An 18468-nucleotide genomic window follows, 5' to 3' on the forward strand; every position below is an offset into this window, starting at 1 on the left:
TCTTAGTAAATTTAAGGACATCTTTTTAATATTTTTAAAAGTGTCAAATATGTTGACCACAATAATGCAAAACTAAAGGCATTTTTTGATGTGGTCGAGGAGAAAAGTTTGAAAGAAAGGAAACTCATTGTTGATTCTCCAACAAAATAGAATTCAACCTTTAATATGTTGCCAACTATTTTGAACTTTTAGATTTCATTTGTAGACTATGAAAAAGAGACTCGTTATGATTATGCCCTTTCACTTACATAATGAAATAAAGTTGAAAAATTTTGTAAACTTCTATAAGTATTTAATCATGTGATCTCATGTAGTTTATCAACTATTTATTTTTATTTTTATTCACTTTATTATTTTACTATTGTTTACTACAATTACTATTTTTTTTTTACTTTATTATTTTATTATTGTTTACTACAACTACCATTTTAAATGTAGATGTAGGTAATGAATATCTGACTGTAAATTTGTATCTATCAGAAATTTGAAAGGTAAAAGAGATCCTTGATAAGGACGGTGAAGATGAAGATCTCTTTATGAGAAAAATGGTGGATCCAATAAAAATATAGTTTTGCAAATACTGGGGGAGTGTAATATGTTGATAGTTGTAACTAGTGTTTTGAATTCTATGTGCAAATTTCATTCGGAGTGTATATGTTTTCCCAAGATATGTAAATTTAAAGAAGTTTTATTGAAAAAATAAAGAAGGACATGTGGGACATGTGTTCATTGAAAGAATTATATGATGAGTATGTTGCAACTGTCGCAACTGTCAGAATTGAATTTGATGAAATTCTAAGCGTTATTCAAGAATAAGGCATTCCTCTAATTACAATATAATTATAATTGTAAAATTATTTTGATGAAGGTATTAATTAGGGGTGGCAAACGAGCATGTCTGTCCCGTTTAAGAGCCTGCCCCATGAAAGTCCGCAAGAAAATGGGGCGGACAGTCATAGTTGAGGATGCAGGCCTAAAACCTTGGTCCGCCTCACACTAAAGTGTGAGCAAAGGGACATGTCCAACAGATCAAGCCCGTTTTTATACCCCTAGTATTAACATCCATAAAATGGAACAACATTATGAAATATAAAATATTGTTTAAGATGGTTGTTGATATAGTAATTATTCTAATCTTTGACTATAGCTTCTAAATTCACATTCAGTACTACAAATAAAGTTATTGATGAATGTTGCTCTAAACTAAATAAAGAATATGTTAAAGCTCCTTCTAAATTCACATTCAGTACTACAAGTAAAGTTATTGATGAATGTTGCTATAAACTAAATAAAGAATATGTTAAAGCTCTCATTTGTAACGGAGATTAGGTAGATTGTGAACTCAATTTGCTCGAGCTTCTTATGGCATGGATGACTCAATTGATTAGGCACTAAATTAGATGTAACTTAGGAAATATTAATTATAGAAAGAGAGAAGGGGTTAGGGTTACAATTATATTAAAAATATCTAATCATATTTAGACTTTAAATTTTGTTGTATATTCACGTCACCAGAACTTAATATTATTTTTTTGTCTGAAATTAACGGAATGTAACAAATAAAATAACCGAAGTGAAATTAAGGGACTAACTTGTAATATTTTTTAATTAAAAAACTAAAACGGAACATTAAAAAATTAAGAGTCTTGGTGACTAAATATGACTTTTTTTTATAAAGCAAAGAAAATGGTGCATGAACTACAAAATACAAAATCTGAAAATGGTGCATGAACTACAAAATACGAAATCTAAAAATGATGCATCATATTATTTTTGACATTGAAAATATAGTTATGTGATAAATAAATCAATTATGTGCCGTGAATAAACGTGGGGCTCTGTTTTAACAGATTTCAAAGAAAGTTAGCATAGAAGGCTCTGTTTTAACAGATTTCAAAGAAAGTTAGCATAGAATTTTAACACATGAAACTGCAAACAATAAGTTCCAGCATGCATGTGATATGAGACAAGGAGCTAATTTGTGAGTGAAAGTAAGTTTGGGTTAGAAACTTGAAAGTAAAGGTAAAGGATCACAAAGTGTGACCATTTTAAATGTTGAAAACTAAGAGTGGATTCACTCATTTTGTATGGCAGTGTTGATAAAATAGAAATAACATCAATGTAGCCATTCACCTATTCCACTTGAATTATAAATAAAGAAATGAGAAGTCAATGTTCAATAGGTAAGATTATAACAATGGAAATTAATTTTAACAAAATCCCTACAGTTTGCACTCCAAGTCATTCTGATTCACAAGGAATCCAACAATATCATCTCCAAGGTCCACTAAGCTCTCCCTTAGATTAACATGCAGTTTGAAAAAGGATTCAAAAACACAAAATAACGCAACTAAATTTCCAACCAACTGGTTACTCAATACATGACTAGTATCAACTACCAACATGTAGGTGATAAAAAGTTTACCCTAATTTCATCAAATAAAAATGTGTAACTTACAGTAATGGAGGGAGATGGCCAGCAATGCAAAGCCGCACCAGTATGAACAAATTTAACCGAATCTGATGCAATGGTTAGCGATTGTGTCTTCCCAAAACTTCCTGGCAACAATCCCATAATACACAAATGCCTTTAGCTCGTATATTATCATCTGAAGACAGTTAAATGAAGGAGACAGAACAGCATAAGTCTATTACATGATGTATGCATCCGTACTCCTTTTTATCACCTGTACGTTAATTCATTTGCATAACACTATAGCGCCTCATCCTGCCTCAATTTATCAGAGTTTATTGGTGCTGCTGTCAAGTAAATATAATGTTAAGAATGAAAACAGCAGAAATTGCAATAGCAATAGTTGTAAAGAAGAAGAAAAATCAAAGCACGGTACGTCAATAAAAAAAAACAAGAGATTCTATATAAAATGTATTGCTAGAAAATTCAATTGTTCAATTCAAAACAAAATATCACAATAAAAAGTTAAAAATTAGTATTAAGTTACCATAACAAAGAAACTAAAATACATATATGAAAAAAAATCACTAATTTCAGTTAAAAATAAAGTAACAAACTTTCAACACTAAATTTCTTTCTTGAAGTCTCCTGAAACAGCAACAGCAGCATTGCAGCATTTGATCTTGATCTACTTCAAAAATAATTCTAGCATTAAGACCAAGGTGATATCAAACTCTCAACACAATCTTCTAAGATGTCTTTCAACATTGAACTAACTTTAGAAGTATCATTCTTGAAATTGTAAACAATCAACGACATACTACCCAAAAAATGTTTAAACACGAGCAGCACTTGATCGTCTTGAAAGATTACATTTGTCAAGCGAAAAGAATTAGATGGAGGATCTAGCAAGTGAGTAACATTGAACAATTTAGTCCAAGAGTCTCGAATTCCATACTCCTTCATGACCCAAACATCATGATCCGAAATTATGCATAACCAATCCCTCAACACACTCAAACCCAAATATATAGGTTCTCTTTGTTGTCGAGGTGGCAAAATCTTTCTATAAGACTCGTTGACTAAATCAAAAGAAACAATCCAGCGTTGACAGGTCATCCAATTAACTGTACTGCTTACATATTTTCCATATCTTCCCTGTGGATAATCAGGGAGAGTACCAAAATCAGAAGGGAACGGTTGAATGGTTCTCCAAGAATCAGTCTTCAAAGTATAAACCTTTGCTCTAGTTGTGTGTTCAGTGAGGCAGCTGTAAAGAACAAGCAGTTTGTAATCATGAGAAACATGATCATAGCCGAAGCCATATGTCATACGAAGCCGAAGGCGATAGAGCTCAGCTGGGTTTTCAAAATGGGGCAATTCCTTAAATTTTCTAATAGAAGGATTCCACAGTACAACGAAACGTTTATAATCCGGGGAGATGCGATAATTGGCAACACAGAGAATTCCGTCACAAGAGCCAACAAGGTGATGGGAGTAGCGTTCAGAAATAACATCGAGGGGAAACTGGAATCGAGTGAGGTTATAGTTTGTATCTGTGAAAACGGATTGGAGGGAGTAAGAATTTAAAATAAACCTGTGCGAGGGACTGTCGTAGCTTACACGGAGGAGGCGGCGCGTGGTGGACAAGTTAAGGTGCTTTTTAGCAAATTTTGGATCGGAGATGAGTGACTTCCATGATTTGGAGACGCATCGGAATTGAAGAAGGGACTTCACCGATAACCTAGCTAGTATTTCTGAAATCACATCAAAAGGAAGTTCGGCGGAAGAGAAGATGTTAGGATTTGTTCTTTTGAGTTTGGAAGATCTCATGTTTCTCAATTAGAATTTGCCGTAACTAAACCAACATATATACACTGCCTCGCTACTTGTACTTGATAAGGATTGCAAAACTCCCGCTGCCAATTTTATTTTAATTTAAAAAATCACTAAAAAGTAGGACTGAAATTTATTGAAAGGACACGTATTTAAAACCACCTTTCATTATTAATTTAAAAAATAACTAGTATTTAGACCCGTGCGAGGCACGGGTTAAATATTTTATAATATTAAAAAATTCTTATAATTTAAATTTATTATTTATTATTATTTATTAAAATTTTATTGAACTGATATAAAATTTAAAGTAATAATGATTATATTATCATACAAATATTAATGGTATAGAAAATTAGTATTTACATGTGATAAAAGACGAAAGAAAATTAATAAGACGGAATTTTCATGTGTTAAATTAAATATTTTACTATATTATAACATTTAATTGAAAAACAATCTGATATAATTTTGAAAAAGTTTATTTATTATTTATTTAAAGAAAAACAAAAGACCAAATACAAAGCTATTATGATTTGTTTTTTTTTTAATAATTAAAATTTATCAACAAAATTAAATCTTATGAATAAAAAATAAATAAAATAAAATAAAAAATATCCTACAAAGGGGAAGGGGCGCCCCATTTGTTAAAATATTTTTTAAAATTTGTTTAACCAACTTTTTAAAAAAAAATTATTTAATAAAAATAACAAATAAACTAAAAAGGATTGAATTTTAATTTTTTTTCAAAATAATGAAATACAAAATTAACCAAAACTATTATAAAAAGGCATCAAATTTCTTTTTTATTATTAATGGCAAAAACAATGGTATTAATGTTGGCCAAAGAAAGATGGTTACGTAGAAAATTGATGCTTTTTATACTACTCTCAAGGTTGAAATCGGTCAGAAGTTAATAAATACCAATCAAAATTTTATAATGCTCAAGCTTGAAATCTGTCATAAGTTAATAAATATCAATCAAATGCTAATAGAATTAAAGTAATACAAACTTTCCTTTTATAGCAACAATAAAATATAGGAGAATGCATGGGAGAATGCCAAATAAATAGATTAAATAGATTCTATTTTAACAAAATCAAATTAAATGAATAAAAAAAACAAAACAAAACTATCCTACAAAAGGAAAGGGGTGCCCTATTCCTTCCATTAAATACTATACTTAAATAAAAATGAAAATTAATAGAAAAGCCCAACTCTCTCCCTGCAATAAAAAAGAAAGAAAAAAAATCTCTCTTGTAACTAAACATGACAGTTTTTCTCAAATATTCGAAAAATGTAACAAAATATACACGTTTCTCTCTCCAAAAAATCTGATGGAGTCCCTAAGCTAAATTAAATCAATTAAAAAATCATACAAATAAAACTAAATCATCTCTATATTTGTAACGTGTAAAACCTATCTTCTCTTTTATACCAATCGTGCGCCCATTTCCTCTTGTTTTTCCGACTTTTACAATTATGCGGATGCAAAATTTAAAATAGGACAACAAAATCGAAGAAAGCAAAAAAAAATATTTTTTATCCATCTTCCTGCTTCCGGATCTGGACTCTCTCTGTCTCCAATTTCTCTTCAATTTCTCTGAGTTTGGGGCTTATGGTGAATGGTAGATTGTAGATGACTGGAAGGAAGTGAAGATATGGTTTTATAATGTGAGAAATGAGTGAATTTAGGACATTGATTTTTGGTCCAATAAATTCCAAATGTTTGCGCATCCAAATTTTCTCAGTCACACAACAATTTATATCTCATGTACTCTTTTCATCTCGTCTTTGTTATGTTTGCAACTCCTCCTCCAATATGTGTTAACCATCCCAAACATCAATACCTCCATAACATGATAGATACAACAAAATTATAATAATCATATAAAGAATAAATTAATCATTAGAAAAAATTTATACTTAAATCTCTGTTTTTATTATAGCATTTATAATTGAAGACAAATTTAATGAGATTACAACCAGTAGAAGAAATAATTTATAAATAATTTAATGCAAAAATTTATAATTAAAAAATATTAAATGTAAAGAAATAATTTTCAGTTCTATAGATAAATAAAAATATCTATAATAAAAAATAAAACAAAAAATATAAGAAATAAAATAAAACAAAAAAATCTATAATAACAAAAATAAAAAATTTCGAATTTTGTATATATTAAATAAATCATTCATTATAATAAATAAAATTGATGATAAAATTAATCCTTATTTTCATTTTAATTTAATGGTTATTTAATGGCCAAGATTGAGTGAAAAAAAATGTCATTGCTTGTTGAATATTGCAAGTAGAATTGTTACTTTTGAGGAGATGGAAATGTGATGTCCTATCATAGCATAAAAATAGAGTGGCTAAATAAAATTATTATATATTTTATAGCATAGGGAATAGAAAATGGCATACAACCGTTAATATAAAACTTTGATAAAATAGAATAAATATCTTAATATTAAGAAATATAATAATTTTCCAACATATAAATGATAGCAATGAAACTATCTTTTAATTAATTTTTTTTTTTATAAACATTAAGTATTTTTAATCCAACCAATGTGTCATAAAGATTTCAACCCGTAACAAAAAAACATACATTTCACAAATATGTAAATTTTATTCAAGATCTCCATGAATCTTATAACTACTATAACAATTAACTTAAATCAAAACAACATTAACTCACCAATAATAAAGATCAAACAATACCAAATATCAAATTCTCACCATTATTATATTTAAAGTTTTTTTTTTTTGCAAAAAATAAAAGATTAAGAACAAACAGAAGGAGGAAGCAGAAGATCTAATCCAAAACTCTTTCGTGCCGACATCGCTCACACACCTTCATCCGCGCGAAACCACAGCCGCGGGTGCCCTGCTCCGAAACACAAACACGAAAAAGAATCAGAAAAATGAACACATAGTAACAACTCACCTTCAATTTTATATGGTATAATTTCATATCTGAAAATTTTTGTTCCATCTCATTATAGTCTAGATCTACAAAAATTAACACCCAAAATATTAATGAAATGCAAAAAAAAAAAAAAAATCTTTTTAAAAAGTAATAAATATAATGGTTGAATCTTCAAAGTAAGAACACAACACAAAAAAGATAGTAACTTAAAAATCATAAAAGTGAATGGAAAATATAGAGATTAGAAAGAGAAGGAGAGATATGAAGAAAATATTTTCTAAAAAATCATGTTTAAGATGAAACACAGCATAAAGATTGAATCTTTAAGTAAGAGGTTAGGGAAGGAAGAAAAGAGAATGTTGAGATAAAAAAGAAAGATGAAGTAAACAAAGAGAGAGAGAAGAGAGAATGAAAAGTGGATGAAAAAAAATGAGAATAAAATATTAACGTGAATAAAATGAGAATAAAGAAGGAGAGGGTGTCCACGTGGACAGCTTCATTGATGAGTATTGAAAAAAAAGACAAAAATGGTATTTCAAGAACATCTATCTTTCTTATATGATAGACTAGTAAAGGACCCGTGCGCCCGCACGGGTCACGTAAAGTCGGTAAAAATAATGAATAAATATAATATTGTTTTGGTTAAAGAATTATATTAAAATATATATTAATTAATAGAAACAATTTTTTCAATGATGATTATCAAATCAATATAAATTTAATTTGTCAATTTGTAATTGTTTTTGCTATAAATATAAAGTCGTATTAAATAAACTTACACTTTTAATAATCTATCAAAGCAAATAATTAAAAATTTGTATATCATTATATAATAAATATGACTCAATATATTTTTTTTTCCACACAATTAACAAATTAAGTTATATATGAATAGTGTGAAATTAATTATTACTTTTAAAAAGAGTTGATTATATTTACTTCTGCATGCACAGAAAAAAGGCATTTCAACAGTTTCCAAAATCTTGTGCACGTTTACCTACTAAAAGGAAGTCAAACAGGTAAAGGGCATTTGAGTATATATTGTGATAATGACCTATTAAGTCCCACGCTTAAAGTATCAAAGCAGTAAACCTAATCTGTAAGTGGGAAGAAAAATGGGTAGCTTCTCCCAAGTTACAAAAGCTTGCAGGTCCTTGATCCGTTTTTTTCTGTAATCCAATCTTTGTCTTTCGTTTTTTTCTATGAAATGTGACTTTCGCTGATGATTGTTTCTGATTATGTAGATCTTTGAAATTACTTGTGATTCAAGACCCAGTGGAAAGATTCGCGATTAAACGGAAGATGAAGCAAAGATCGAAGCTGCTGCGAATGAGGTTGAAGATGAAGAAACAAAGGATTACCAAGTTGTGCACTGATTGGGCTTTGCATGCAGTGAACGATATTGCATGTGGCTGGGAAAGGGGGAGGAAGATTAAGAATATATCAAGGGTGTGGCAGAATGAGATGCTTGGAATCAAGTGGTCGGGGAAGCATCAGGAAATCAGGGCTGGTTTGAGGTTTGCTTTACTTGAAGACGTCCAATTTGTAGCTGATGTTATGGGAAGTGTCGGACTGCAGATAAATCCCAGAATGATAGAAATATCCAATTCAGTTTATATCGGGAAGATTGCCTTTGAAAACGAAAGGTATAAGAATCGTATTCAAAGATTTTCGAAAAAGCATGATATTAGGTTAGATGACTTTAATTCAATTTCACGCATGAAGTAAATGTTTGTCGTTTGATGACAGTGAATGGACGATATGGACAGATTTGGTGAAGAAACTAAAAACAATGGTTAGGAATATCTTTGTACACATTAAATACTTTGTTTGTTATTCTGTATGTTTCTGGAAATTATTTGAAATTATGATTATTGTGTAATGCAGGTTTAAGTGAAGATGTATTGTTGAGGTGTTGATGGCTATACTGGATGAATGACTGTAGATTTTTGGAAGAAAAGTAGTTAGTTTTGAATGATGTTGCTGGGTTTTTTTGTTTTAATTCTATGAGGTTTCATGTGATGTTTCAGACTTTTTTTATTTATTTTTCATAGTTTCTATTTGGATTGTAACAGTTAATGGTTTGATAGCCAACTTATAATTTTAATATAATACTGGTATGATTTGCCCTAATGCATGAAAATCAAAATGATGAGCATGGTTTACATTTAGTATTATCTACTGGTGTTATTATAATGTGGTTATGTTTAAGATTTTACTAATTTGTGTAAGATATATTAAAAAATTATTAAAAGTAGGTTGTTTAAAAAAAAGATCCGTATGATATTTAAATGAGTGGGATCAATATTAATAGTAATATTATTAGAATAAGATTAAATATTAAAGAAATTTAACAGTTTGGAAAATATAAAAAAATTTATAATTTTATGACACCTCTCAATTTAAAATTCCAACAGTTAAGCCCAAATAATAAGTGTTTTGATATAATAATAATTTGAAATATAAATTTCATCTCTATGTTTGAGTCAGTGATTTATAATTATTAACTGGGTGGGAAAAAACAACTGGACAACTTTTGTTTGTTAAATTTATTCTAACGTTTTTTTAATATTTTTAAAATAATTATATATGGAGTATTTATCAACTAATATTTGCTTTAATTTTTAATTATGATAACATATGTTTTAATTATCAAATGTGATGATAAAAAGTAATAGTTGATTTAAAAACAGATGATAAATTATATTGATTATCCCTAAAAAGTGGATTCTAATAAAAAGGTAGAATATAAATATAAAATATAGAAGCTTTGTATTTTAAAACGTGAGAAAAAATAGTAAAGAGGAAGTAGTAAAAAAAAACAAAGGAAAACTGAATATAAAAACACTGCATGGTATTGGTAAAGCTAAAAGAATTCGTGTATGCATGTATGTTTGAAGTTAACAGATAAATATAACTTAAATGCCTTTTTTTAGTTACACTACAAAGCGTTGTTTCCAAATGGTTTAGTAAATGCTTAGGTTACACGGTGGATCATAGGTAACAGTTATGATTGATTGAGATAGGTGTCATTTATTGAAGACGTCTAGGGAAAAATGAAGCGTGCAAAGTTGAGTCACAATATATTTTGGACTGTTCACATTACACCACTTCTCTCGTTTTCATTCCTCTCGTTTAGAAAAAAACTGATATCACTTCTGGAGATTTCAAGAAATGACGACAATGAGGGGTGGAAGAAAGCCAACGTATGGGTGGTTATCAGACGACGAAGAAGAAATCATCAGGTTAGAAACATGAATTCCTGTTTAATTTCTTCGTGTTAGCATTTTCTTCATGTCCGATCTATTTAGGTTTTAGGGTTTTTCGATTTCTGCTGCATGCTAAAATAGATTTGTGTAATTTTTTGAAAATGATGTGAATGGAGTTTTTTGTTTACTATTTCCCAAATCCGGTATTCGGAATATTGCGAAAGTTCTATTGCATCTTTATTTGCCTGATAGTGTTACTCTATAAAGTATAAGAGTTTTATTTTCAGTCAAGAGTGTCGTCTTATATATATTTTAAAGTTGTTAATCTTTCAATCTTTCGCTGACTTAAGTAAGACTTGGGGTTATTATTCTTTATTTGGATTCATAATGTCCTCATGGACTTATAATTGTTCTTTCAGTGAGGAGACAACAATGAATGAAATACAAAAACTCGTGGATGAGGTTGCAGAGGGTTCAGTAAAACAATCTTGTGTCAAGTCGGGTAGAAAGGGTAAAGCAAATTCGAAGAAATCTGTTACCTTTGCAGAAACTTGCAAGAATGCTCCTGTAGTTGTTCCAAATGTCAACAACACTGTTATTCCTATGAGGAGTGTTAAGGTTGAAGAAGAAGATGTCCACCTTGTCTTTGGGAACGATAATGTACCAAGTAACAAAAAGACTGAGAAGTCCAAAACTGTTGTTGATAAAACACCTGGGAAGAAAGCAACTGCAGTTGAGAAGAGAACAAATTGCAAGAATCCGGGCAGCACTGCCAACAAAAGAGCCGTTACAGATGGGAATGATAAGAGAACAATGAAACTTGCGAAGAAGGGAAAAAATCTTTCAAATGTTAGGATAAGAATGTGGGGGGGAAAGCCAACGTACTGCTGGGATATTGCTATAAAGAATTCAAAAGTAAAAAAGGATAATGTCCAGGCAAGCATACTCAAATCTTCCTATTGTTTTAATACTTTGCTGATCTCAAGTGTTTATTCAATGAATCTTTGTGTTGTTGCAGCATTTCCCTAAGCAGATAGCAATAGACTGCTTGGCAAGTAATCAGAAGGAGGTAACTATTAGAGATTGTGACTTGTATAAACAATTCAAGTGTATTGTGAAGACGGCATACCGCAACGGGGCTCCAAGTCCGTCTGAGAAATACATGACTCAAGGATGGTACGCGTATGTGAAGGCCAAAGGGTTCAAGAAAGGTGACACACTGACTTGTCAGTTGGCGCGACATGGTACTTTCATTTATGTTACAATGAAGAAGAAATGATGGTGCTGTTGAAAAGTTGTGGAAGAAACTTGGTTACTGTTATGTTGTTTAATTAGTTTCAAAGACTAAACTCTTTTTAATTTTTTGTATCTGGTGGTTAATGTTATAACTTTTTTAAACAATGTTGTTTGACGACCCTATGGGTTGGCACTTTTAATGCAATGCTGCATAACTTTATCAAAACTTTGTTGGTGGCATGGAAAATTTCTAATGGTAACTTATTTTGGTCATCTTGATGTTCTACAAAATTAATAGTTGCTTATTTACATTGGCCATCATTATTGGCTCATGTGTGTTAGAATAATTTATTTATATATTTTAAAAAGGCTAATTAAATATAATAGTTATAAAGTTTATATGAAATGTTTTTTTAAGAAATTTTTGTTCGATAAACAATTTACCATGTTAAAACCAAATAATAGTTTATAAATAATACATATTATACAGTCAACTTGGATATATAGCAACTTCAATTTACGTAACCAAAAAAATTTACACCAAAATTTTTATTAAATGTACAAAGCGAAATATAGGCCCATGGATATTTAAAGGCCTGATTTATAACATCTATAAATTACTAAAATATATATATATATATATATATATATATATATATATATATATATATATATATATATATATATATATATATATATATATATATATATATATATATATATATATATATAATAACTTTTTGTTGTTAAGACTCGTTTACCTAATATTTTGGAAAATTGTACATATAAAATATGTAGGCCCATCACTATTGTTTGGCCCAATTATATGGAGTATTACTATGTATATATAGAAACATTTGTCATAGTGCATCATGTAACACCCCAAATCTACCCAACGAATATTTAATAAAATCAGAGTGCGGAAATTCAACATACAATTGGGATGTCACATTCAACGTAAAACAACAAACAACTTAATCACATATATCATAGATACATAGCACATAACTCGGATGAACCGATAAAAGCTGTTTACTCTTTTAAAAAATAAAAACAACTTTTATTAATAATAATAATATCAATTATTCAACTTCACTTCGCATAATATTTTTATTAAACTAAAACAACTTCACCAACATCATATTACTTCATAAATTCCACTTAAAAGTTAACAACTTATAGTTATAACAACAATTAAAAGACAATCGTTCATCCCCCGAGTGCTACGTATCAGAGCAAGACCCAACTCGAACTAACAGCAACTAAAGACTTCATAAAATCACTTCAAACTCCCACCGCTATCTTGAGTACCTGTCCATTTCCCATGGTAGGGGAACATCATTCAGAAGGGGTGAGATATCCAACAATATAAACAAGCGTATGATAAATAATATATTAGGATTAAATCATACAAAATTATCACTTCACAGTCATAAAACTATAAATCACTTCACATCGCAAAAATCAACTCATGTCACTTCAAATGAGACACAACTGTGCATATGCATGTGGTACCCAGGGCTTCAGCCCCCATCGCCAATTGCCAGTTAAACAGAGGCATCAAGGCATAAGCCTTCGTCGCTAATTTGCCAATCCAGGCCGTCGCCAAAATATGCAATGTATGCAACTCGATAATGCACATCACACAACATACAACATAAACAACAAATCCTCGTCGCCAGGCATAAGCCTATATCACCAATTCATTTACCAATAATTAGTGGTAAATATCGTCACTGAAACATCCTGCAACTTCGCATAAAACAACAAAATATAGCAACATACACATCACTGATAAATCCCAAAGAAAATAGCAGCCCATCGTATTCAACATAATGCACGAAACAACTAATATACAACAACGTCATAATAATTTCATACTCATTCAACACTCTAACAAAATATTTTTATTAACTTATTCTATACTCTTAACTCGCGAAAATTTATAATAATTAATAATTATAACTCGACAGAGTTTCCAAGAACTCTAAATAATTCTATAATAATCTCTACAACTCTAAAGTGCCAAAAAAATACTCTACTGACAACATCTAGCAATTTTCTGCAACTAATTCCTCAATAATAATAATTATAAACCCTAGGTTAATTTTCCACCACCATTGATTGAACTTTTATAACCTTATTCACCGACGTCAATCAATTTCAACATTCAACAATACAATCACAACACACGAAGCAGAGGCAATCATACAACCATAACCCCCACATATCATTAATCATAATCTTGTTTATAGAGCTAGAACCCCACCCTTACCTTGGATATGAGATTTCTCAACTCTCCCGGTTGCCATAGCTTATGCCGCCGCTTCCATCTTTTCTCCGAAAATCTTTTCTAACAACGTGCAGAGACGCAACAAAAACCTGTTCGGAAATCGCTTTGTCAGACGGAATTAAAATCATCAAAAACGAAAATCGCTCCGGTCAGAAGTTACCTCTACGCGTCTGGAACATTGTGTCCAAGAACCGCGAAGATCCAACGGTTGGATTGGGAGAAACGTCTGTTTTACTAAGGTGTCTCACTGCAGAAACTTGCTGCGAAAATTGGACTTCCTCTAGCTTTTCTCTTCCGCCATGGCTCTCTTCTTCACCTCTCCTCCAAACCCTATTCCTCTTTGTGTTATGATAGTTCTTCCTTCTTCCAATTCTAAATCCAACATAATTGGGCCTAAGTTACATACCCCCTCCTTACATCACAACAACTCAAATTAAATCCAAAGTTATTTTTAAGCTCATTAATAAAATAACACTTCAACTTTATTTCACCAAATTAATCCGATTAATTACCATGCCAACTTAATAAAATAATTCCGACTTCGTCGATAAAATTCGAATTAAATACAAATAGTCCAATATTAATAATAATATTATTTCTTCAACAAAATCAACTTCATTAATTCTCCGACTAACCGAATAAAATCCAACTTTAACTTAATAATCCAAATACGCTTCCCAAAATAATACCGACAATTCCGATTGATCCTCGAACTTCGATTAAATCCATTGATTAAATTCTTAAATAATTTAATTAACTAATTAATTAAATTCGGGGCGTTACAACTCTCCCCCACTTGAATATTTTCGTCCTCGAAAATCTATCTGACACAACCATCCTCAACCTCGCTTATACTCGACTATACAACATCACAAAATACTCTTATCAACAAGATTCTCGTTATAGCATCCATCACTTTACTCACCATCAAGATAGCAAGATACGTCTATACCATCCAACACAATTTTCATCCACTATCAACAAGAGATTAAGGGTGATCAAGTCCTCAATTTGTCAATAGACAGCCGACAACGATATTGAAGTATAAACCATCATTACCAACATTAATAGTGTTCTTTTCCCAATTGTACTCACCGACTCGCATTTCCGATCCTAACTCACAATTTAAAACTTCCCAACAACTTCTACAACTTTTTCCAAATTTTCAGCAAGAATCACCAAACTTCAAACACACTTATCTCTTTCAATACAGACCTCCCAAACACAAAATTATATTCCAAAATGAAGATAATTTCATGTAGATTCCAGAACTTCAAGAATCGCTTAAATCCGATTTACGAGTATAAAGTTATCATCCTTGCAATGGGACTGGTCCAAAATTCCCGTATGCAGAATTTTCCAAAAATCAGCATCAGACCCAAATATTAAAATGCACTTTTCTTCCTCTTCACAAATTTCCTGAAGACAAATCTTATATGCAAACTATAGGGAATTTCGTAAGCTTTTCAAAAAGTCCAGAATCGCTTCAATCAGAATCACGAGTAAAAAGTTATGCCCCTTTTACTGACAGCTGTTCCATAATTGCAAAAATCAAAATTTGAGGTTGATGGACATAAGTTCCATCTATCTCTCTTGCTTCCAAGATCTACCAACATCCTTTCTTCATGCAAGACGCTCCAACTTGTCAAACAACTAAAATCTTAAATCCATGTTACCTCGGAAAACAACACAACTTAAACAATACTTGCACTGTAGCCAACTGCAGCACACCAACATCTTACAACTGAATAGATCCGAGAAGCACCGCTTCTCCCCCACTTAGCTTCGAGCCAACTCCTGCAACCGACAACTAGAGAATAAACAAGTACCGACAGTGTTTCACACACTTGTCGCATACAAAAGGATAAATAATATTAGACAACACTGGCCGGACAGACCGACCTGCTCTGATACCAATTGTAACACCCCAAATCTACCCAACGAATATTTAATAAAATCAGAGTGCGGAAATTCAACATACAATTGGGATGTCACATTCAACGTAAAACAACAAACAACTTAATCACATATATCATAGATACATAGCACATAACTCGGATGAACCGATAAAAGCTGTTTACTCTTTTAAAAAATAAAAACAACTTTTATTAATAATAATAATATCAATTATTCAACTTCACTTCGCATAATATTTTTATTAAACTAAAACAACTTCACCAACATCATATTACTTCATAAATTCCACTTAAAAGTTAACAACTTATAGTTATAACAACAATTAAAAGACAATCGTTCATCCCCCGAGTGCTACGTATCAGAGCAAGACCCAACTCGAACTAACAGCAACTAAAGACTTCATAAAATCACTTCAAACTCCCACCGCTATCTTGAGTACCTGTCCATTTTCCATGGTAGGGAAACATCATTCAGAAGGGGTGAGATATCCAACAATATAAACAAGCGTATGATAAATAATATATTAGGATTAAATCATACAAAATTATCACTTCACAGTCATAAAACTATAAATCACTTCACATCGCAAAAATCAACTCATGTCACTTTAAATGAGACACAACTGTGCATATGCATGTGGTACCCAGGGCTTCAGCCCCCATCGCCAATTGCCAGTTAAACAGAGGCATCAAGGCATAAGCCTTCGTCGCTAATTTGCCAATCCAGGCCGTCGCCAAAATATGCAATGTATGCAACTCGATAATGCACATCACACAACATACAACATAAACAACAAATCCTCGTCGCCAGGCATAAGCCTATATCACCAATTCATTTACCAATAATTAGTGGTAAATATCGTCACTGAAACATCCTGCAACTTCGCATAAAACAACAAAATATAGCAACATACACATCACTGATAAATCCCAAAGAAAATAGCAGCCCATCGTATTCAACATAATGCACGAAACAACTAATATACAACAACGTCATAATAATTTCATACTCATTCAACACTCTAACAAAATATTTTTATTAACTTATTCTATACTCTTAACTCGCGAAAATTTATAATAATTAATAATTATAACTCGACAGAGTTTCCAAGAACTCTAAATAATTCTATAATAATCTCTACAACTCTAAAGTGCCAAAAAAATACTCTACTGACAACATCTAGCAATTTTCTGCAACTAATTCCTCAATAATAATAATTATAAACCCTAGGTTAATTTTCCACCACCATTGATTGAACTTTTATAACCTTATTCACCGACGTCAATCAATTTCAACATTCAACAATACAATCACAACACACGAAACAGAGGCAATCATACAACCATAACCCCCACATATCATTAATCATAATCTTGTTTATAGAGCTAGAACCCCACCCTTACCTTGGATATGAGATTTCTCAACTCTCCCGGTTGCCATAGCTTATGCCGCCGCTTCCATCTTTTCTCCGAAAATCTTTTCTAACAACGTGCAGAGACGCAACAAAAACCTGTTCGGAAATCGCTTTGTCAGACGGAATTAAAATCATCAAAACGAAAATCGCTCCGGTCAGAAGTTACCTCTACGCGTCTGGAACATTGTGTCCAAGAACCGCGAAGATCCAACGGTTGGATTGGGAGAAATGTCTGTTTTACTAAGGTGTCTCACTGCAGAAACTTGCTGCGAAAATTGGACTTCCTCTAGCTTTTCTCTTCCGCCATAGCTCTCTTCTTCACCTCTCCTCCAAACCCTATTCCTCTTTGTGTTATGATAGTTCTTCCTTCTTCCAATTCTAAATCCAACATAATTGGGCCTAAGTTACATACCCCCTCCTTACATCACAACAACTCAAATTAAATCCAAAGTTATTTTTAAGCTCATTAATAAAATAACACTTCAACTTTATTTCACCAAATTAATCCGATTAATTACCATGCCAACTTAATAAAATAATTCCGACTTCGTCGATAAAATTCGAATTAAATACAAATAGTCCAATATTAATAATAATATTATTTCTTCAACAAAATCAACTTTATTAATTCTCCGACTAACCGAATAAAATCCAACTTTAACTTAATAATCCAAATACGCTTCCCAAAATAATACCGACAATTCCGATTGATCCTCGAACTTCGATTAAATCCATTGATTAAATTCTTAAATAATTTAATTAACTAATTAATTAAATTCGGGGCGTTACACATCAAACTATTGTCTTATAAATTTTAATTCTGATATGGTGAAGTGGGGAGTTCCATTTGTCCCTTCTCCATCAAGCAGGTAAGTATTGTTTGCATGCATCTTGTAATAAAAAAACTGGATTCCCTTGATTTCTCATCTTTTTGCTTAATATCAGTGTTATTCTTTAAAATATATGTTTCAGTGATCCTGAGAGAGACAGTCTTGAATGGGCACGAAATATTAACAAAGAGTTTGAGGAAGAGCAGGAAAAGATGTTTGGAACCCTCATAAAGGATGGGTTTCTTACAGAAGATGAATGCATGGCTGATCACACCGGGGAGGTAAAGTGGAAATCTAATGTCACAGAAGCGAACACGCGAGGCCAAAATGCTCTAGTAAGTTCAAAACCCACTTACATCCACTGCCGTATATAGATGTATAGAT

General features: G+C 31.3%; 1 protein-coding gene across 2 annotated transcripts; it reads right to left on the bottom strand.

Moving 5' to 3' along the window:
• Window positions 1-425: 425 nt before the first annotated feature.
• Window positions 426-4290, bottom strand: LOC131633182 (F-box/kelch-repeat protein At3g23880-like). Of its 2 annotated transcripts, XM_058903896.1 has the most exons (3): window positions 3031-4290; window positions 2656-2760; window positions 427-2559 (listed from the first exon to the last, which is right to left on the bottom strand). In XM_058903896.1, exon 1 carries the CDS (start codon window positions 4244-4246, stop codon window positions 3125-3127), a length of 1122 nt encoding a protein of 373 aa, XP_058759879.1. In that variant the 5' UTR covers window positions 4247-4290; the 3' UTR covers window positions 427-2559; window positions 2656-2760; window positions 3031-3124. The 2 variants fall into 2 exon arrangements, with proteins under 2 accessions (XP_058759878.1, XP_058759879.1); XM_058903895.1 differs by having other exon boundaries at window positions 426-2559; window positions 2656-4290.
• Window positions 4291-18468: the final 14178 nt, after the last annotated feature.

Source organism: Vicia villosa, unplaced genomic scaffold, assembly GCF_029867415.1.
Source record: "Vicia villosa cultivar HV-30 ecotype Madison, WI unplaced genomic scaffold, Vvil1.0 ctg.001083F_1_1, whole genome shotgun sequence".
Lineage (NCBI taxonomy): Eukaryota > Viridiplantae > Streptophyta > Magnoliopsida > Fabales > Fabaceae > Vicia > Vicia villosa.